The 23,469-nt window shown below is 35.3% G+C and overlaps 1 protein-coding gene and 1 pseudogene across 2 annotated transcripts; both read right to left on the minus strand.

The window, feature by feature from the left end:
• Window positions 1-13,482, minus strand: part of LOC110634046 (uncharacterized) — a 65,532-nt pseudogene extending 52,050 nt beyond the window's left edge.
• A 6,053-nt stretch (window positions 13,483-19,535) lies between these two features.
• On the minus strand, window positions 19,536-21,504 carry LOC110632686 (uncharacterized). Of its 2 annotated transcripts, none has more exons than XM_058132311.1 (2): window positions 20,257-21,504; window positions 19,536-19,712 (listed from the first exon to the last, which is right to left on the minus strand). In XM_058132311.1, exon 1 carries the CDS (start codon window positions 21,148-21,150, stop codon window positions 20,332-20,334), a length of 819 nt encoding a protein of 272 aa, XP_057988294.1. In that variant the 5' UTR covers window positions 21,151-21,504; the 3' UTR covers window positions 19,536-19,712; window positions 20,257-20,331. The 2 variants fall into 2 exon arrangements, with proteins under 2 accessions (XP_057988294.1, XP_057988291.1); XM_058132308.1 differs by having other exon boundaries at window positions 19,536-19,798; window positions 20,257-21,503.
• Between the last annotated feature and the right edge of the window lie 1,965 nt (window positions 21,505-23,469).

Below are 23,469 nucleotides of genomic sequence, written 5' to 3' on the forward strand. Positions count from 1 at the left end.
GGGGTATTCAAGACTATGGTTAAGGTGGGGCCTGTAGAAACTAAAGTTGAGTTCACTGTGCTAGATATCCCCATGACATTCTCCTTACTGTTGGGTAGAATCTGGTTCCATCCCTTAGGTGGAGTCCCCTCTACACTCCACCAAAAGATCAAGATCCCACACCAAGATGGTATAATCACCGTCAATGCTGAAAGAGACGGGGAAGTAGCTATGCTGCAAGTGGATGATTCGGTACCACTATTGTCTGGTTTCCAAGTTGCTGGGATCTATGAAGACTGGATGAACCCTAGGGTGGCCACTATGATGAAAGAGATAAAGTTTTTTCCTGGCATGGGACTGGGAAAACGAGCTAATGGCTTAATGACTTTTCTAGAAATAAAGGGGCAGATCACTAGATATGGGTTGGGCTATTAGCCAACTGAAGATGAAGAGGGACTCAAGCCCACCAAGTTTATCAGGGAGGGTGCAATTGCATGGACTGATGACTAGGAGCTGCCGCATTTTGAGAAATTAGAATAGGAGGTCAGTGCCATCAAGTTAAGGTTTGCATGGAAGCCAAGCACTTGGACCTACACCCTTAAGTTTGAGTCTGTCTTTTGTAATGCTCATAGTAGTGATACTGATATTTTTATTTCTGATGTACTTGATGATGATTTTGAGGCAAAAATTAATAATATGACTAGTCCTTTTGCTTACTTGTTTGATGTTCATCCTAATGGCTACATGCATAACATTCATAATCCTTTAGAATCTATTTCTGTTAATGCATTAAAATCAATCTCTATTAATTTGGGTACACCAGATGATCCTAAAGACATTAAGTTAGCTGAAAATTTAACCCAAAAAGAAAGAGATAAATTTATAGCCTTATTAATAAAGTACCAAGAAGCATTTGCCTGGTCTTATAAAGATATGCCGAGAATTGATTGAGACATAGTACAACACAAGATCCCCACAGACCCTAACACGAGGCCAGTAAAATAAAAGAAGCATCGGCTTAGGCCAGAATGGGAAGAAAAGATAGCTCAAGAGGTGAAAAAGCTCATTGAGGCTAATTTCATTGAAGTAATTAAGTATCCTGAGTGGTTAGCCAACATTGTGCTAGTCCCCAAGAAGAATGGGCAAGTTCAAATGTGTGTAGATTATAGGGACCTGAATAAGGCTACTCCTAAGGATGATTTCCCATTGCCTCACATCGATGTGCTTGTTGACAGTGCTGCTTGCATGGCCATGTACTCTTTCATGGATGGTTTTTTGGGATATAATAAGATCTTCATGGATTTGATAGATAAAGCAAAGACAACTTTTATTACTGAATGGGGGACTTATTATTATAAGATCATGCCTTTTGGGCTTAAAAATGCTGGTGCGACTTATCAAAGAATGGCTACTATGTTGTTTCATGACATGATGCACAAAGAAGTTGAAGTATATGTGGATGACATGGTAGTAAAATCCCCAACTAGGGAGAGACATTTTGAGGCATTAGAGAAGTTCTTTCAGAGAGTCATCAAGTATAAATTGAGACTGAACCCTAGCAAGTGTGTGTTTGGGGTCACTTCAGGAAAACTGTTAGGGCATATGATCAGTAAGAAAGGGATTGAGGTTGACCCAGATAAGATGAAGGCAATCCAGGAGATGCCAGCCCCGAGAATAGAAAAAGAGATTAGAGGCTTCTTAGGAAAATTACAGTATATCAGTAGGTTCATAACTAGGCTCATAACTACCTGTGAACCAATTTTTAATCTACTATGAAAGAATTAACTAGTGGTGTGGAATGAGCAATGTTAAGAGGCGTTTGAAAAGATAAAGCAGTACCTGAGCAATCCACCAATTTCATCACCACCCATCCCTAGCATCCCTCTAATCCTCTACCTATTAGCGGAAAACATGGCCCTGGGGGCAATATTGGCACAAAAAGTAGAGAATTTGGAGAGAGCCATCTATTACATCAGTAAGAAACTCCTTGCTGATGAGGAGAATTATTCACTAATAGAAAAAACCTATCGGGTTATAGTATGGGCAACTAAGAAGTTAAGGCACTACTTTCAGACCCATCGAGTTATTGTAGTATCCCGAATGAATCCTTTAAAGTACCTATTTGAAATACCGGCACTAGTTGGAAAATTGGCCAAATGGTTGGTCCTACTGTCGAAATTTGATATTGTGTATGAGACTCGAAAAATCATCAAAGGGTGTGTAATGGCCGAATTTTTTTCTAAAAATCCAGTTAATGAGGAGGAAGAAGTCAAAACAGCCTTCCCGGATGAGAGTCTCAAGCTAGTAGAAGTCCAGCCATGGAAAATGTACTTTGATAGGACTATGAATAAGAGCGGAACCGATATAGGGGCAGTTTTGGAAGCACTAATTGGAGAACACTTGTTAATGTTAAAAAGGCTATGTTTCCCAGCCACTAATGATATTGCATAATATGAGGCTTGCATTTGTGGCCTAGAGGCATTAATAGCTGTTGGGGCTAAAAAAGTGGAGGTGTTCGGAGATTCAATGCTAGTGGTTTCCCATGTTAAAGGTGAATGGGAATTGAAAGAAGAAAAGTTGAGGTCATACCTGGAGTATGCTAAGAAACTATTATGTAGTTTTGAGGAAGTGACTATGAAGCACATGCCTAGAACTCAGAACCAGATGGCTGATACTCTAGCCACGCTGGCATCCTTATGGGAGAAGGGTGATCAAAAGCTGACCCAGCCAGTTATTGGGAAGATTTCTCCCACGGCTTCTAATAGCCATAGATTTATCATTGTGGCAATTGACTATTTCACCAAGTGGGTTGAAAAAGCAGATAAGTAAGTTTGTGCAAAAGAACTTGATCTGCAGGTTTGGGGTACGCCATGAGATAGTATCAGATAACGGAAGCCAGTTCAAAGGTGATTTCTTAAAATTAATTACCGAATTCAAGATTAAGCATCACAAGTTCTCACCATACTGGCCACAGACTAATGGAGCAGTAGAAGCAGCAAATAAGAATGTGAAAACTATTCTGAGAAAAATGGTTGAAACCTATAAGGATTGGCCTGAGAAACTCCCTTATGCTCTTTGGGGTTATCACACTACTTCAAGAACATCCACAGGTGCAACCCCATTCTCTTTAGTGTATGGGACTGAAGCAGTGCTAACCATTGAGCTAGAGGTCAAATCCTTGAGAGTGATACTAGAACTAAGATCCTGGAAAATGAGGGGGCCCAGAAAAGATATGAAGAACTAGCTTTGATTGATGAGAAGAGGATGCGAGCCTTGTATCATATGTAGGCTTATCAGAGGAAGATAGTAAGGGCCTTTAATAAGAAGGTGAAGCCAAGAAAGATCAAAGAGGAAGACATGGTTTTGAGACAAGCTCGGCCCATCCCTTTTGATCCAAGAGGAAAGTTTAAGCCAAACTGGGATGGTCCATACATAGTCAAAAAGATATTTCCAAGAGATGCTGTAAGAATATCAAACCTGGATGGGAATGAATTTTAAGAACCAGTCAACTTAGACAGGCTCAAACGATACTTTATGTGAGATAGGCCCACTAGGCTGAAAACTTACAAAAGGTAGTCTAGGCAAAAGTAAGGGTAAAAAAAAAAAAATGCTAGATTGAAAACCTGTGAAAGGCGGTCTAGGCAAAAGAAGAGATGAGAGAAGATCTGGATAGAAAACTTAAAAAGGCCATTCAGCAGATTATAAAGCTTATTTCTAACTTTGGAAGGCTAGAAATTTGGCAAAACTAAATGTAAGAGGGAGTAATGGTGTACTAAATAAATAAAGAAGTTTTTATTGCATTAACTAGGAATGGGTTTTATTTAATTATGATCGCAAATGTTTGTATCTTGAGGAATACATCAAATGATTAAGTAATTGAACTGCATTGTTTTGATTTAATCTATGTCTTCTAAGCATGACAAGATAGGTGCTTGATATGAATGCCCTGGTAATTGTCTAATTTCAAGAAAAAAAAAAAGGTGCTCGCTAGGTGGAAAACCCGAAAGGGTCGCTTAGGCAAAAGTTAGAGCAAGCCCGTTGAGATAAAAATCTAAAAGGACATTTCAGGCAAAAGTTAGGGCACAGAGAACAGAGTTCATGGAAGAGAAATGAGTCAAGGCAAAACCATAGGGGGAGAGAAGAAAAAAGAAAAATCAAAGGTAAATTGTATTGTAACCCTAAGGAAGTTTTTTCTGGTAAACAATGTTTTTAAAAAATTTTGAGGTTATAAGAAAGTTTTTACAAAAAGAGGTCCTCCAGAGGACTAAGTTTTTTTAGAATCTCTAGCAAAATCAGCATGCCCATGATAGAAAATAGCATACAAGAAGCACAAAAATCACAAAAAGAATTTTGAGACCTAGTCATCCCAACTTTTTTTTCAAATCATGAAATATATATTTTTTGGTAAGTCCTTAGACATTGTTTAGGGCGCATGACATAATTGTGTAAGGCGTAGAAGAACACGCATCAAGATGTCACCTGTAGGTGTGTAAAGCGTAGAAGAATATGCATTACCACAGTTTCAAGTGTCGAACTATGAGGGAGGTTTGATTCTTCCTCAGGATAGCGAGGGGGATACATAGGTAGTTTAGCACCGCGGTCCTAAATATGAACCCACAACATTTCATGACAGATATTTTTTGGTAAGTCCTTAGACGTTGTTTAGGGCATATGGCATTATTTGTGTGAGGCGTAGAAGAACATGTATCAACATGTTACCTGTAGGTGTGTAAGGTATAGAAGAACACGCATCACCACAATTTTCAGTGTCGAACTACGAGAGGGTCTGATTCTTCCACAGGATAGCGAGGGGGATACGTAGGTAGTTTAGGACTGCGGTCCTAAATACGAACCCACAATATTTCATGACAGATATTTTTTAGTAAGTCCTTAGACGTTGTTTAGGGCATATGGCATAATTGTGTAAGGCGTAGAAAAACACGCATTAACATGTCACCTGTAAGTGTGTAAGGCATAGAAGAACATGCATCACCACAGTTTCAAATGTCGAACTACGAGTGGGTCTGATTCTTCCTCAAGATAGTGAGGGGGATACATAAGTAGTTTAGGACCATGGTCCTAAATACGAACCCATAACATTTCATTACAGATGTTTTTGGTAAGTCCTTAGACGTTGTTTAGGGCATATGGCATAGTTGTGTAAGGTGTAGAAGAACACGCATCAACATGTCACCTGTAGGTGTGTAAGGCGTAGAAGAACATACATCACCATAGTTTTAAGTGTCGAACTACGAGTGGGTCTGATTCTTCCTCAGGATAGCGAAGGGGATACGTAGGTAGTTTAGGACCACGATCCTAAATACGAATCCACGATATTTCAAATCATATAGTTGCCATTGTCATGAGACCGTAGCTAGTCTCATGATGCAGAGTATCGACAAAGCAAGATGCACTTGATTTTCACACGACATAATTATCACGATTATGAGACCGTAGCTAGTCTCATAACATAGAGTATGTCGACCGAGCAAGATGTACTCGATCCTTATAGCCAATGTTTTATAGTTATTAGAAGATTGAGTTTCACTTTGATGAAACTTGAGCAATGCTTTCGCATTAGTTTCAACTTTCGCCAAAGTGGGGGGTAAATTGTAGACCCTTATTTTGTGATAAGTATATGCATTGAGGCTGTTGAAAACCCAATGATGAAAAATTATATGACTGTAAGATGTAATTGGAGGCATGGAGCTGAATTATTAATTCCGTGGCATGATCTTAAAAAATAATAATAATAATAATAATAAAGTTTTTGGGGAAATTAATTTAATTAAATTTAAATAAAATTTTGTTTTGTTTAAATTTAATATGGGTAGTTCTTAAATGGATCTAATTAAGTTTAATTGGGCTCCATTAGCCTAAGAAAGCCTAGTTAGGAATTTTAAATAGGATTCATTTAATTTATTTTCTAAAAATTAAAATAACAAAATATCTCTCTCCTCCTTCGCCCCACTCTCTTCCTCACTCCCTATTGGTGTCACCCCTTTTCCTCTCTTTCTATTAGTTGGAACACCTCACCCATATTCTAGTCTCACCCAAATTCCTCAATCCTAGTTGTTTAAGTTATCTGAACCTTATCACACTAGGACTCCAAACCCTACCACACCTCTTCCTCACTCTCTATTGGTGCTTTCCATTTTTTCTTATCTTCCTATTGGTTGAAACATCTCACCCATATTCCAGTCTCATTTGAATTCTGCAATCGTAGTTGTTTAAGTTATCTAAACCTTATTACCCTAGGACTCCAAACCCCGTCACACCTCTCTCCCAAAACCCTATAAATACCCCACTAGAGAAGGGAAGAAGGAGGTGGGGGGAAAGAGGGAGAGAAAATTCAGAGCCATTTAGAGATATTTTAGAGTTATAGGAAATTTAGAGATATTCACGACTCTTTGAGTTCTTCCTTATTTTTTCTTTTCTTCAAGAATATTTTCATACAAGATTTCTGAAATGTCAGTTTTTATTGTTTTCTTTTCAAGATCTATGCTATGCAATATTTTAATTCTATATTCTTTGTCTTCAATTTATCTTGTATGTTCATATAGATCATGTAATCATGTTTAATTTGAGAGGATAAACAACTCTACACATATTCAGTTTTCGGTCTCTCATATTTTTATTATTTTTTGTTATTTTCTTAATCTGTAAAAATTTTAGGAAAATTATATTCCTATTCTTCACGAAATTCTATTAATTTTAGGCTTAAGAATCACTGAAAAAGCTTTTGTATTTTATAAGTTATGGCTGTTTGAAGTTAGGGTTCCTGTAAAATTCGATTTGCAAGATACCCGATTTGTGGAGCCCATATCTCCCTTGTTTCATAATATTTTTGTGTAAATCTAGTATCTAAAATTAATTTCAGAATCTTATGAATCTTTTCCAATTAGTTTTGTATTCATATCTGTTGTGGTTAATGAGTTATGAATTTTACAAAAAAAGTAGTACGATTCTGTTACTTAGAAAAGTTACGATTTATGTAGATCATTCGTCTATGGTTTTGTTTGATTTATAAATTTTATGATCTTGTATATATGTAGGCTGTCTTATGTAATTTTTTTTATGATTTTTAGGCATGTCTAACTATTTTTAAAAAATCAAATTTCTTGCTACCGTTAATCTGCCAGAATTTGAAAATTATATATTTATGCATGTTCTTGTATTTTCTTGGATTTTAATTGATATTTGATCTATTTTTCTGTGTTCTTTTAATTCAAGAAGTGTTATGAAGTGTTTGGATCATGTTAGAAGACTTAGACCATTAGGTAGTTATAACTAATTAGGAATCTTAACCCTTAAAGAGACTAGAGTTAGAATCCAATGTAAATTGTTATTAATATTTTATTTATTTCTTTTATTTTCTTTAGTTTCTTTATTTTTTATTACAAACAAAATTGGTAAATAGCCCTAAAGTAAGTACCAAAGAGGGTATTTGCGTGGAGCTTATGTGGAGCTAAACGGGAGTAAGCCAGAGATATCATTGTCATACTAGAAGAGAAGACCATTTTTTAAGGGTAGCTTGCCCCAATGGCAACTGCATTTACCAACAGGTAAGTAGCTCTAAACTTCTCGAATAACCATTGACATGAAATTGTAGTAATAATATAATTTTTATTTAGCAAATTAAAATTAACTTTGTTTTAATGTAACTGACTTTTACATGTAATTAATTTAAATAAATACTTTTAAAGTTAAAATTAATCTTGTTTGTAAATTAAACTAACATTGGCATGTAAAATAAATTTAATTTAACACTTGGTAATTATAAAATAAATTTTCATGTTAAAAATCTTTATTAGGTTGTGATTATTTGGGCCTTATGTGATATTAGAATAAATTACACATATACATAATTAACTTAGTTTAATTATCCTTAGGGTAACTTGGTGAAAATTAATTAATAAGGTTAAATAGAAAAGTAGGGTTATTTAAAATTGAATTTATTTGTAAATTAAATTCTCAATAATAAATTAATTTTAGTCATTTGGTAAATATCATTTAAATAATTAGTAACCTCATAGATAAGAATTACTTGTGCATGAAAATTGTGTATAAATAATAATCCTTTTGTAAATTACTTGCGTGTGTAAGATTAGAATTACATTTTTTAAGATAAAGTTTAATAAATGAATAATAAACAAGACTTCTAGAAATATTAGTAGAGGACTAGCCACATAAGGGGTGCCTAATACCTTCCCCTTACGTACCTACTATCCCGAACCAGACATTGGGCTATGGTAATGACGGTTGTGGAAACTCTGTAAGGAGTAAATTGTCATCCAAGACCCTCGAAATAAACACTAAATATGTCCCGATTATTACTCGGATGGCAACTCCTGTCTATCTATGCCTTCATAGCATAAATTCTTAGTACCGTGGTAGTGTTATAGGAAGACAGTACTTACCAGTGGTTTGATTCTATTAGGATTATATGAAATGCACGTCTAGGAAATATTGTATGAGGAGGTGGTACTTAAGTGAGACCATTATGACTCCACCATCTTTCCTGGGCATTACCTGGTGCATTTTATATAATTTTAATGGATGATATTTCGCTTCACGCGCCCCTCCTACAATGGGCACATCAACTATTTGTAAATAAGGAAAAATTTTACAATGGCCTTTTTGGATTGATTAATTTTGTGTAATACAACTTAATTTTAGGACTAATGGTCTGTAACAAGGTAATCCGTATGTACAACTTAATTTTGGGATTAATGGTCTGTAATAGAGTGTATAGTTGATCTTTAGCAGCATTGAATGTCTTTTAAATTTTAATCTTAATACAGGATTTCTTGGAATTATGTTAATAAATGATGTAAATAGCTACTTTGGCCGCTATATTTATGAATTACAGTTTGTGTTAAATGAAATTCAATATGCATAATAAGATGCTTATGGTCTATGTGCTTCATGTAATTTGGGGATATATCCATCTATGTGTGTGTGTGTGTGGTAATGTCGTTTAATTTTACAATTTTATTGTGCTTATGGGTTAAATTTAATTTCACATGATATAAGAAATTTCTATTATAATTTTACTTTTTAAATAGTAGAATTTACTGTCAGTTATTATCTTTAAATAAATTGATAAAGTCTAATCAAGTGGCCAAAAAAATAAAATACAAATAAAATAAATTAAAAATAAAATAAACATGCAAAAAATAATAATATAATATAATAAACACTTAATTTTTTTAATTTTTATTATGTAATTATATTTAGATAATTTTTTTAGATAATATGGTGTTCAAATATTCGTTATTTATTTTCCATGCTCTATCTATGATAATATATATATATATATATATATATATATATATATATATGTAAAAGATCTTTAAAAAGGAAAATAAGAAAATGGGAAATTGGATAAATGAACATATTTTTCAATTTTTTAATTTTTCATTTGAAAAATGGAAGGAAGTGGAAACTTAAAAATAGAGAAGAAAATTGAAAAATAAAAACAGAATGTTTTCTACAACTAATAAGCCCTTGGCAATCCTTTGCGACAGGGATGGCGAGTGCATTAAACGACCGATGGACAACCTCAAGTCCTGTCAGGCTTTCATCAAGGACTCAAATTTTAAACAACATTTACTAAATTTGGTAACCATGTTTCCTCGGTAATCAATCATCTTGGGAAGCTTAACCTACCATTACCAATAAACTTGTGGTCTACTTTCATCGCATTAAATACCAAATTTACAGCAAACGTACACTGAAAAAGGTTCATAAAATATCAACTCGAGTGTTGAGTTACACAGTATTTCCAAACAAAACTGCATACTACCTCTGGCTAGATGACCAATAACTCACTTCCAAGAAAAAGACCCAATGCACGAAATATCGCACATTTATGAACTCTAAAGAAAGTTGATATAAGCGGCCTTACATCTGCAAAGCAGATGACTCGAATCTGTGATTTCAGGATTACAAATGGAGTAACTTTTATGGTTACACCAAAGCCACCCTCTAATAACCCACTTCCACCAGGCTTTTTCTTTTCAAGCCACGAATTTTTTTTTGTCGTTATCATACCCACCCAACAACTCAACATCCCAAAAGAAGCGAAGCGATGTTGTAGCTGCTACAAACGGCATGGGGAAACATGCATGATATGAACCTAATGTATATATAGTCATTCAAAAAATTTAGAAGTGGTTTTCAGAAAATAACACGTTACTCGAATATGAATACATTACAACCACACAAGACACAACTGCTTGCAGCATTTGCCTCATGAGAGAGATCATAAACAACTTCCCTAATTGTTTTCCCATATAAGAAATGATATGAAATGCATGGCCTTTGAATCTCGACCTTGCTTCACTAAACAACACTCCTACTTACACCAAATTAAAACCTGATGTTAGGCTACAGAATAATCTTAATTCCTAAGGTCTTAATACCAGTAAGCAAAATTTTATAAGCCACTGGATCATCAAAACCACTAGCCAAAAAGAATCCAAACTGTGCAGGGTTGAACCAAAATGCAATATCATCATAGCCAACCATGAAAAGAGCATACTTCAAATGCAACAACCAGACACATGATACAGCCTACTTGGCAACTTATACAGATGTAGAGGCATTGATGACCATTATCAACCCATGAGAAAACCTTACACCAAAACCATATGGTGGCAACGGGATGTGAAGTAACCTTGGTTACCCCTACCAAATATTTGAAACACATCATACCTGGCCTTTGAGAAAATCCTTCAAAGAAAATGGTGGAAGCCCATCCTACAAAATGCACATTGAAATTGAAAAGTAAAATATCTACATGTTAAAGAATGAAGCATTATTTGTATAAACAATCATAACTAACCAAAGAAATAAAAAACAAAAACACTTAAGTTCGATCCGTGAGGGCAAGACAATACAAAAGATTAATAAAATCAGCTACATCATAACTTAATAATATCTAAAACTATACCAAGAAAGAATTAGACCAGAAGATACTTCATGATACTTCAGATGTAAGCCATTTCAGTAAAGAAACAAAGCCACTAAAATTTCAACAAGAAAAACCACTATCCATGCCTTACCTTGCTGTGATCTTGATTCAAGCATTGTCTCACTGCTGTAATCTCTTGTATCAGCCTCTCCATGGGTGTATAGTTTGGGCTGTTCGCATGTGCTTATATTATTGAAAATCAATGAATTAGAAGTGACATCAACTATATTTAACATTCTCAAAATAATATTGCACACAGCAAAAGAAACAAACCAAGAATAGCTGGGTTCTAATTATCTACAACTTGCTGCCAATGCTCCAAGCTAACCAGATGAAACATTGGAGATTTTTCTGGTTCTTCATAAGCAAGCAGAGCCATAAAATCCTGCAGTCATACAAAACTGTTTTTCATTCTCTGACAAAGAAGAAGACTAACTGTAGCAGATAAGCTTAAAATGGTTTGAATATGAAAGAAACATACTTCAAGTTTTTCAACATACTTCTGGACTTTCCCAAATAGGGTCAACTTAGTTTGAGCAAATTCCAATGCTTCTGTGCTGTCAAATAAATGAAAGACTTTACAGTAAGGAGGCATGGAACTCGTAAGTTTGAATACATCCGTCTCATATAGTACACCACTTCCTAGTGCAGGAAAAAGTGCAGGCTCAAAAGATCAAAATGCATATCTTTATTATTTTCTAGTAAGTCATGTGCCAACTCTTCTGTTAGTTCAATGGCTTTGAGTGCATTCCCCCCCAGTGCATAGTGAAAAATTCCTGATCATATAACGTACAATTAGAACCGCCATAATCAAGGACATAGCCCTTTGTAGCAATTAAACTGACAGAGACTGTTAAGAGCCTTTATATTACGTAAAAGAAAGTAATCTTGCATAAAAGCAATGAAAACAAAGAGAGCCGGGAGCTAATCCATTATCCCAATAAACAAGCAGCTCTATTGTTCTAGCCCAAGTATGTCTTGCTACAATATATGACAAGCATGAACCAGGCACTGATAAATTGTGACAAGTTAACAACTTGAAGAATGGTTTTTATTTTTTAAGTGTTTTGGGTTAAGCTCAAACTGCTACAATGTCAAAAGCCACCTAAATTCTGTCAATTTTCAGTTTCTACCTGTTAAACAAATTTTGAATATATTATCAGGTTCGGAGAGGCATCCAAAGATGCAAGTATTCTGCCCACAAAGTCTGCAAATGACATAAATATGGAGTTGCAAAAGTATAAAGGAACAAGCATATCTTGAAATATAAACCCGGACTTTTGCAAAGCAACCATTACAAAGATGCTATTGGTCATCAACTGCGAATCATAATCCTACTTTTCACTCTCAAAATTGAATATCTTCACATATTTTTTCTTTTTTCAATGTCCTCGAGCCAATCTAAAGGTTGCTTCATCCCCGTACAGGCTATGAAGGATTCCAGAGTCTCTTTATAACAATTATGCACCAGATATGAGAGAACAATATTGTGAATTTCGTTGTCTTTGATGGCCTGGAAACAAACATTAAGAAGACAAAGCATTAAAGAGATAAAGCAAGCTTAAAAGACATAGCAACAATAACTTAAAATATGCATATTTTCTTTTGGTTATGGAGCCTTCTAAATGAGTTGGGAATGTCTGGGGAGAGAAGAGAGCACGTCTAATACAACCAAATCAATCCCAGGATAAAAACCCATGATTCCCTAAAGGCCATCAGCATGCAAATGAATAAAATAAATTCATTTACGAATATTAAGAAGATCAAGCACTAAGATTCAGAACTGCACTTTCTGAGTTGAATTTGCCATCAAGCACTAACTCACATTTTACACAAAATCACTATCCAGTTGTACCAGGAAATATTTTCACACCCCAGATACAGAAAAAGACCTAACCAATAATGCCTGAACGTTAAATGTCGTCTTAATTTCACATAAACTAACCATATTGAAATGCATATAATGTGGCAACTCCATATCTTCAAAACGGATTCCATGCTCTTGAAGCATCTGAAATTACAAAATACTGTTGTCTTCTCTACCTCTCTCACCAACAATTCACGTTTTGATGGAAATTTTATACGCCAAAAAAAAAAAGTATTGATTAATCAGCTTTCATCAAATACCCTAGTTGGTAATTGAATCGAGCAAACAACACACAATTCTTCAAAGTAAAAATAAACTCACGGTTTCGACATTCAATCTAGAGAGGTCAACAACTTAACCTATGATCACAATGCGAGCAAGGAGGAACGAATATGAAGTTTATAAGATTAATAATTTCTAGGAACCGATATGGGATGAGGACTTACATCTTGTTAATAATGACGAGGATCGACGTCCATGATTAACTGGGATTACAGAACCTAATTATAATTAAGAAGAAGGTGGGGATATTTATAGATTGGCGGTTAGAATTTGAAGGCTGAAGAAGAAGAAGAAGAAGAAGAAGGAGGTGATCGGAGTGAGTGGTTGGAGTGCGGTGGCATTGTATTCAGAAGAAGAGAAATCTTGGATTCCTGCATCTTCAGTTCAAATAAGTCTTTCATCTGATAAAATTTTGCCTTTTAATAATAAAATATTATTTTTCTAAATTTTTAAATAATAAAATATTAAAAATAATATTTTTTTTACTATCATTAGATATAAATTTATTTAATTTTATTTAAAAATATTTATTTATTTAATTTAAAATTTAATTTTAAATTTATTTGACACTCTACTAAAAATAAAAAAAATTATTTAAACCTTTTTCCATCAAATATTTGGGCTCTTGCCTACTTCTCTTCTGTTAATAATTTGGCTCTTATCAGATATATTTTTATTTATTTTAATTAAAATAATTTAATATGCAAGGGTGTAGGGCGTTTATCGAAAGCGACGCGCCATGCCAGCGCCCGGGTGTGGTGTTACGTGAGCAAGGGTTCCCACATCATGGACGGGTGTGGGTAAAGAAGTTAGTCCATAGGACAGATAGTAGAATAAATAGTGGAACAGAACACAAGATAGACATAGAAAACAATAGAAGATATCATAGAAGGAGACCAATTAGGAAGGAGCATTAGGGTTGGTACTTGGAATGTTGGATCACTTACAGGAAAATTAATGGAGCTTGTGGATACCTTGGAAAGGAGAATGGTGAATATTGCTTGCATTCAGGAGACTAAATGGGTAGAAGAGAAAAGTAAGAAAGTGGATAATTCAGGGTACAAACTGTAGTTTACCGGAAAGGAGAGAAACAAGAACGGAGTGGGTATAATCATAGACAGAACATTGAAAGACGTAGTAGTAGCTGTGAAAAGAGTAGGAGATAGAATTATACTAGTAAAGCTAGTACTAGAAGGAGAAACAATAAATATAGTTAGTGCTTATGCCCCACAAATAGGACTAGACAGTGAGAGTAAACAAAAGTTTTGGGAAGATATGGATGATTTAATGCAAAGCATACCGAATGAAGAGAATGTTTTCATTGGTAGAGATTTGAATGGACATGTAGGAAGTGATAGGCAAGGTTATGAGAATGTTCATGGAGGTTTTGGTTTTGGCAGTCGAAATGAGGAGGGAAAAAGCATCCTGGATTTTGCTATGGCATACGACCTAATACTAGCAAATACCTACTTTATAAAAAGAGAGTCACATTTAGTGACTTTCAAAAGTGGGCAACATAGAAGCCAAATCGACTTCCTCTAAACCAGAAAGATAAATACAGGTCTATGTAAGGAATGCAAGGTCATTCCAGGAGAGGCTTTAACAAGTCAACATAGGTTTGTGGTCTTTGATGTCAAGTTTAGGAACAATTCAAGTAAGGTCAGAAGAAATAGTGTAGCTCGAACAAAGTGGTGGGAGTTCAAAGGAGTAAAGCAAGTGAAGTTCAAAAATGAGCTTCTCGAGTCCAAAGTATGGAAGCTAGATATGGAGGCCAATGATATGTGGATACAGATGGCATCAAAGATTAGAGAAGTAGCTAGAAAAGTACTTGGAGAGTCTAAAGGACATGGACCACCCTCAAAAGAGAGATGGTGGTGGAATGAGAAAGTACAAAAGGCAGTGAAGAGAAAAAGGGAATGGTATAAGAAATTACCTAAATGTGATAATAATGAGGCATATGAACAGTACAAGATAGCAAAGAAAGAGGCAAAAAAGGCAGTTAGTCAAGAAAGAGCACAGGCCTTTGAAAAGTTATATGAGAAACTTGGAACTAAAGAAGGGGAGAAAGATATTTATAGATTAGCAAGGAGTAGAGAAAGGAAATGTCAAGATCTCAATCAAGTTAGGTGCATTAAGGATAAAGAAAGAAAAGTGTTGGTGAAAGATGAGGACATTAAAGAAAGATGGAGAAATTATTTTAATGATCTCTTTAATAATAGTCAAAATGGAAATAGCGTGAATATAGATTTTAGAACAATAGAAAAGAATGTAAATTATACTAGAAGGATTAGATCTTTAGAAGTAAAGGAAGCACTTAAGAGAATGAAAGTGGGTAAAGCCTGTGGACCCGATGAAATACCAATTGAAGTGTGGAAGTATTTGGGAGATATGGGAGTGGCATGGTTAACTAAATTATTTAATAAGATTCTAAACTCAAAGAAAATGCCTGATGAATGGAGGAAGAGTATTTTAGTACCTATTTTTAAAAATAAGGGAGACATACAGAGTTGCTCAAACTATAGGGGAATTAAACTCATGAGCCATACTATGAAGTTGTGGGAGAGAGTTGTGGAGCATCGACTGCGTCATGATACTTCTATCTCTCTCAATCAATTTGGTTTCACGCCCGGTCGTTCAACTATGGAAGCGATCTTTCTCATCAGAAGCTTGATGGAGAAATATAGAGATGTGAAGAAAGATCTACACATGGTTTTTATTGATTTGGAGAAGGCTTATAATAGTGTTCCAAGAGAGGTCTTATGGAATGTGTTAGAACAAAAGAGGGTATCTATTAGGTACATACAAGCATTGAAAGATATGTATGAAGGAGTAACTACTATTGTGCGCACAGTGGGAGGGGACACAAGAGATTTTCCGATCTCAATTGGATTACACCAAGGATCAGCTATAAGCCCTTACCTTTTTACATTAGTTTTAGATGAACTGACGAAACATATACAAGAGAGTATTCCTTGGTGCATGATATTTGCGGATGATATTGTTCTGATAGATGAGACACGAGAATGAGTCAATAGGAAGCTAGAACTTTGGAGAAGTACTCTAGAGTCAAAGGGTTTTAAGTTAAGTAGAACAAAGACAGAATACATGCATTGCAAGTTCAGTGAAGGCCAAACTGGTGATAGGGAAGGAGTTAGTTTGAATGGAGTGGTACTGTTCCAAAGTAATCACTTTAAATATCTAGGCTCAGTCCTTCAAGTAGATGGGGGATGTAAGGAGGATGTTAGTCATAGGATTAAAGCCGGATGGTTGAAGTGGAGACGTGCCACGGGAGTTTTATGTGATCGTAAGATTCCCAATAAATTAAAAGAAAAATTTTACCGTCTGACCATACGTAATCGCTATATTATATGGTAGTGAGTGTTGGGCACTGAAAGAGTCGTATGCATCTAAGTTAAGAGTTGTAGAGATGAGAATGTTAAGGTGGATGAGTGGCCATACTAGACTAGATAAAATCCGTAATGAAAGTATTAGAGAAAAGGTAGGAGTGGTGCCAATTGAAGATAAGTTGAGAGAAGGGAGATTAAGGTGGTTTGGTCATGTGGAGCGTAGACATACGGAGGCTCCAATTAGACAAGTATAGCACATTAGGTTAGAGGATAGAAAGAAAAAAAGAGGTAGACCTAAATTGACTTGGAGAAGAGTAGTACAACATGACTTAAAAGTATTACACATTTCTGAGGATTTAACTCAAAATCGTTCAGAGTGGAAAAAGCGAATCCATATAGCCGACCCCAAATTTTTAGGATAAAAGCTTAGTTGAGTTGTGTTGAGTTAATTAAAATAATTTCTCAATAAAAAATAACAATAGCCTATTTAATTAAGATAAAAATATTAAATATTATCTTAAAAAGTTATTACTTAACAGTATCTTTTTTATTTCCTTTATCCTTTTATCATAAATTATTTTTTTCTTTTTAATTTTTTAATTGGAGCCAAAGACCAAATAGGTAAAAATATAGAGTAAATTATTATCAAATGCCTATAATTTGTAAAAATTAATTATTTAATATTTTTTTAAAATTTATTTATATTTTATAAAATTAAACCTTTTAATATTTCTATTAAATTTTTATCAAAGAAAATATTAATTAATTTATTTTGACCTTAAATATTTATATCGTTTAGTTCTTATAATTTTAATTATTTATAATTTCATACTACTTAGTTGCTCTTATTAAAGTTAAATCAAGTTGATTATCATTTTCTTTGAAAATAAAATTAAAGAGTTTGATTTTATAAAATACAATCACCTTTTAATTGAATTAAAAAAAAAAAGAAATTAAGCAATTAATTTAGAGATTTAATAGTAATTTATCCTAGAACATGACTCTAACAAAAGGAATTCTATGATTTGCTCCAGGGATTATGACCCCTTGAAGCTATTTACAAGTATCACAAATGGATGGTTTATATTTCATTTGATAGAGGTAGTTTATCATTTCAGCAATTGCAATTTACAGCTTGAAATTTGGAGAACTATTTTAGTTTGTTGTCAATGTTTCCCTATTGTAGACTAAAACTGCCCTGTGCTTGCATAATCACTGCGATGCTGCGAGAATGGAAATAATGCCAAAGCAAAAGCTCATCTGGGAAGTATGGCAGTTGGAGTTCCCTTCTGGAAGGTTGGATTCCGTAAAGCCAGCTTCATTTGTACTGCTGAGTATTTTTTTTTTCCATGTCGAGCTCCTGTAGAAGTCATATATTTCACCATTGAAAGGAAAGACTATCGGTTCAACTATAGAAACTCAATGGAGGGATGGTGTGTAAAGATTTCATTCCATTGCCAGCTTCTCGAAGGATGAATTTAACTGGGGAATCAGGGAGTGGGAAACTTGCACTGTCCTGATTCTGAAATCCATGAAATATTGAAATCAGAAATTTGATTTGGAACATTCACTAGGCTAGATATAAGATTGCTGTGACTGTGAGCATCTCTTTCATTTGTATGTGTAATACGCTTCCCACAAGCAAAATAACAGGAATTTTGCTTCTTTATATGGCAAATTCTTGAAATATAAGATATAAAAGAGCCTCTGGCTAATTCTTTGCACAATCTCTCTTCTATAAATTAATAGAGTTATACATGTCCAACTGAATCATTATCTAAATATCATAGATGAAGTTTCTTGTGATAAGAATATCGTTCACCTCAAACCCCTCTCCCACAAAATGGCCCCGGGATTGTGGTAAACGACATGTCATTTTTCTTCTTGACGAATGCGAGTAAGTGAATGTGAATGTTTTAGTGTGATATGGGATCGTCACAGTTTCTAGCTGAACTTCCATATTGAATGTGGGTCAGAAAAATGAATTAGTTTATTGGTTTGTGAAGAACTGGAGCTGCGCAAGAACGGCAATTCTCGAGTGCTGGGTGGTATCAACATGGTAGATGCATTGCAAATCCCTCTATCCTCTTCTATCTCCAACAGGACGAACTAGATGCATCTATTTTCTCGCTGTGGAGAAAGGAGAAACTTGCTGTTGTATTGCCACATTTTCAGAATATACTTTTCAGAGAAATGTTGTGAATTGAATTGTGCATTAAATTTCTGCATTCCGTAGGATACTTAACTAATACTCATGAAGTTCATATGCACCTGCTCATTCCTGGCCTAAAAATCTACCCTTGTTTCCCATTAATTGAATCTACGAATCAAGCACTCATGGCATGTGACCAGGAAAGACGTTGAGAAGATGTTTCTATATCCATTAACAATCAACTGGTATAGCTACCACGAAACGATGTAATATTTTGATGGAGAAATGGGGTACTACGACATGATACACCAAATGTTGGAAGCCCCACATCAAAATAGATGCAAAATTGCCAGAAAAGAAGTGAGAAAATCATCTGCCTGTATAACTATCGGCGGTCTTTTTGGAGTAATTTCACTGCAAACCATACAGGGACACGGACAAAAAGCCCCAGAGCACCCGAAACAAAGAGACTTAACAATAACAGTGCATCATATGGATCATCAATCATTTCAATTCAAGCTTTGTTTCCTATATCATCATCTTCATACCCACCTGTGAATACCAGTTTCTTGCCAATTAAATCAAATAACTTTTCCAACAACAAAAAATCTATCGTCCACCCAAACTTTTAAATCTGATGATTTCTTTTAGAATGAAAGGTTCTAACCACAGGCTTAAGTCATGCCAAATGACATGATTCAGTCATCAAAAGCCATCTATGAAGTTCATCAAATAAACCATTGGATGTATCCGGCAAGCTATGCAAGCCAGTATGTTACATCTTCATAAAACCCATTACTGACCGTCCTTATTTCTTTCGTGACAAATGAATCCAGTGAACTAGATTGAAGATGAATAAGAAGCAACATGCACCATGCTTGTAATAACATAAATTGTCATTTTCAGATCTTTTTAGAGAGTGGCATCAAATTAACATTGAAAAGTAAGGATGATTTTATCAGATTAAAAAAGATCACAGCATATTGTTTAACTTGTACGATGAGTGATATAACCAGAAAGCCTACCATAACTGCAAAATTGTCAACGTACACAATGAGTTCTGTAATAACCAATCTTGTTCATTCTGGAACCCTGTTTCACATTTTGCTTGACAACACAGAGTTGTGACAAACAAGTAAACAATTTCATGGCAAATCAATCTTGAGAACAATGTTATCCTTGACTTTGAATTACTGAACAACAAAGGCAAATAGCATGGTAAGCTGAGAAATCATTACAAGCAAACTGATATCAATATCTATATGAGTAATTTTCCCGATCCCTCAAGAATTAAGAAAAGCCCATTTTCCATATAGTCAAACTAATACTTCTCAAAAAAAAAAATCAAACTAATATCATCCGGGTCGACTTCTCAAAAGCTAGTTTAGATTTTACCAGATTCAGAGGAAAGAGGGAGAAGTAGGTTGGGTTATGGGGGAGGGGGGGGAGAGGGGAGAGGTTGGTTTATCGTGGAGGAAGAAAAATAATATCATATTAATAATTAACAAGCGTTGATTATGTGCAAATCCTCTTCAATTTATGAATGTCAACAATTTATCATCTAATGATTAGAAAAACAGACAAATTACACATCAAAATTTACAACTTCGTAAATCCTACTAAAAGCAAACGATTTCACATTGAGACTTACATATATTTTCCGCATCCTCTTTGCTCTTCCTGAACTTCAATTGCCACGTGTGATCTTCTTTTTTTTTTTTTCTTATCATGAAGACGGAAACACATCTTTAACGGCGGAGGCTGCGGTCAAGTAGTTAAGAGTGTTTCTCAAAGTCTCCTTCTCTCTCTTCAATCTCGCCGCCGAATCCACCAATTCCAGCAACGCCTGCTGCTCCCTTGGCGCGCCCTCAAAAGTACTCCCTACGAAAAACGAAAACGGAGTCGGAAACAGATTCCTTCGCAAATCCTGAGCTTCCTTTTCGGGCTTCCCGTTCAACCGATTCGATAATCGAATCACGTCTTTCATATAGTTCTCCACTTCCGTCGCCAAAGTTTCGACGTCCTCATCCCCAGATGGCCGGTCCTCCAGCCAACTAACCTCGGCCACAAGATATGGTTTTGTGCGGACAAGATTGGTAATACGGAAACGCTCCTGGCCCTTGCAGATGAGGAAGAAGCGGTCGTCGACGAGGCGCTCGTGTTTAACAATCTCGCCTACACATCCGACTTCAGCAGTGCCGGAGGCAGCGTCGGAGTAGATGACACCGAATCGCAGGTCAGTGTGGAGGAGAGTGTGCATCATAATGCGGTAACGGAACTCGAAGATCTGGAGGGGCAAGATAGCGCCAGGGAATAGGACGAGCGGGAGAGGAAAGAGCGGCAATTCAACGACATCGTCTGGTTTAGGATGGTTGGTGTCATGCTTTTCGTAGGCGGAGCATCTGATAGAGTTGGTTTGTCGCCTACGGCGGCGACTGTGGTAATGGAGAGTAGAAGAATTGGAGGAAGGGTTTAAAGGAGGAAGGTTAGTGTTGGGTTTTAACGAGGGTTTGTGAGTTGAAATGAGCTGAAGCAGAGCCATCATGGTAAGAAAAATAGATTACTTAATTGAGAGAGAGGGTTTGGTTCAGTTGGAGAGAAAATGCAAATGAATCCATTTTCGTTCAATATTGTAATGATTTTTCCCCTGCGACTGCGACGGGTTCAGTGAAATTTTGAAACATGGAAACTGGAAATTTATATAAAAATCTGAATTTTCTTTTAATTTTGGTGTTTGGAAAATTGGAGGATCTGGTGGTTTCAAACAGAGGAAAGGATGATACGGATAATACGGAGAGAGATAGAGACGGAGAGAGAGAGAGAGAGGGTGTGGTTCGAAATTTCCCACGTGGGAGTTTGGGTTATCTTGAGCAGACGTGGCACGTGACCCCTCATTCGGCAAATGGAATTTCAACAGGACGCACTAGATGAATCTATTTTCTCCCTTTGGAGAAAGGAGAAACTTGCTGTTGTATTGCCACATTTTCAGAATATACTTTTCACGGAAATGTTGTGAATTGAATTATGCCTTAAATTTCTGCATTCTGTAGGATATTTGACTAAAACTCATATAGTTCATACGCTCCTGCTTCTTCCTGGCAATTGAATCTATGCATCAAGCACTTATGGCACGTGACCAGGAAAGCCCTCGAGAAGATTTTTCTATATCCATTAACAATCAACTGGTACAGCTAGCACAAAACGATGTAATATTTTGATGGAGAAATGGAGTACTATGATCCATGATACACAACTGTTGTAAGCCCCAAATCAAAATAGATACAAAATCGCCAGAAAAGAAGTGAGAAAATCATCAGACTGGATAACTAATGGCTGTCTTCTGGAGACTAATTTCATTGCAAACTTTACAAGGACATGGACAAAAAGCCCTAGAGTACCCGAAACAAAATGATTTAGCAATAACAGTGCACCATATGAATCATCAATCAATTCAATTCAACCTTGCTTTCTTATATCACCGTCTTCATCCCCACCTTAGCAAATCCTAGCCAAAAAGCTGTGAATACCAGTTTCTTGCCAATTAAATCAAATAATTATTTCAACAAGAAAGAATCTATCATACAACACAAAATCGTATAATCATGAACTAATAAAGCAAATACATGAATATAGCACCCTTATTTGTATAGCTTGATATATGTTATTATTTCAGTGACCGGTGTCGGTCCGGACAATTAAGAGAATTAGAACTATGTTTAAGACACCTAGAAAAGCCATGAATAAAAATAAATAGGTGAGTACTAGAAGGTTAAGTATAAATAAGAAAAACAAAACATAAAAGGTTAAATGAGCCGAGAGTCACAGCGATGGGTGACGTTCTCGGAAAGTGACTGCGAGGTCAGCCTTAACTCGAATTTTGAACAAAAAAATGTGACATCGCTGTCTTTAGGACTATTGCGAACATAGTGAAAAAGAGAAAATCATAGAAAAAAATTGTTAAACAGGTCAAATAATTAGGTCAGGGATCCGAAAGAAATATCGAATAACTTGCAAACCGGATCGAACCGACGAGGAGCAATTTGGTCAATTCACCCCTAGAGGTGACTCCTGACCTAACTGTCCAATAAAATCGGAGAAATAAAAATTTTGGAATAGCAAATTAAATTAAAGAACTATAGAAAATTAAAAGAAAAAGAAAAAGAATTAAAAAGTTGATTTATTACATCACTTTGATGACATCAATTATGATGTCAAAATTAATTTTTATTTTCCCACATTTTTTGACCAAGTCAAATGCACTAAGTAAGACATAAAAATAAAAGAAAATCAAAAAAATTCACTCACCTTCTTTGTTGTCCCAAAATAGTCCAAGAGGGGGGTGAATTGGACTTTAACAATTTTTCGGCCCTTGCTTGTAGCCTAATGAAAAATTATGGCTTTATTCAACTAGGTGTTTCTCTATGTAAAATAAAAGTAATATGTGCTTCAACAATGTGTTCTTAAGTTTCAATTCAATCCTCAATCAATTAATATGGCAATATCTAACAAAGTATTTATCATACAATATACAATCAATTTCTCAAGTCACTCAAAATGTCAACAAATTTATCAACTCAATCTATTTAACCAACATTCAATATCATGTATATGAGGAAAATTTAAAATTGCACAAAAGTAAGGAAGTAAGGGTTAGAGAAATCAAACACAAGGATTTTTATAGTGGTTCGGCTTAACTAGCCTACATCCACTCTCTCAAAGAACCCTCTTTGAGTCTTCTTTCCACTATTTGCTCTTTTGAAGGCAAGAGACCAAAAGCCCTTTACAATTTCTCAACACCAAGCTTTTACACCAAGGTAGCTTGAAACCTTCACAAGTGCTATCACAAGCACTTTCTCTCTCAAGC

This window comes from Hevea brasiliensis, chromosome 2 (genome assembly GCF_030052815.1).
Source record: "Hevea brasiliensis isolate MT/VB/25A 57/8 chromosome 2, ASM3005281v1, whole genome shotgun sequence".
NCBI classification, from domain to species: Eukaryota; Viridiplantae; Streptophyta; class Magnoliopsida; order Malpighiales; family Euphorbiaceae; genus Hevea; species Hevea brasiliensis.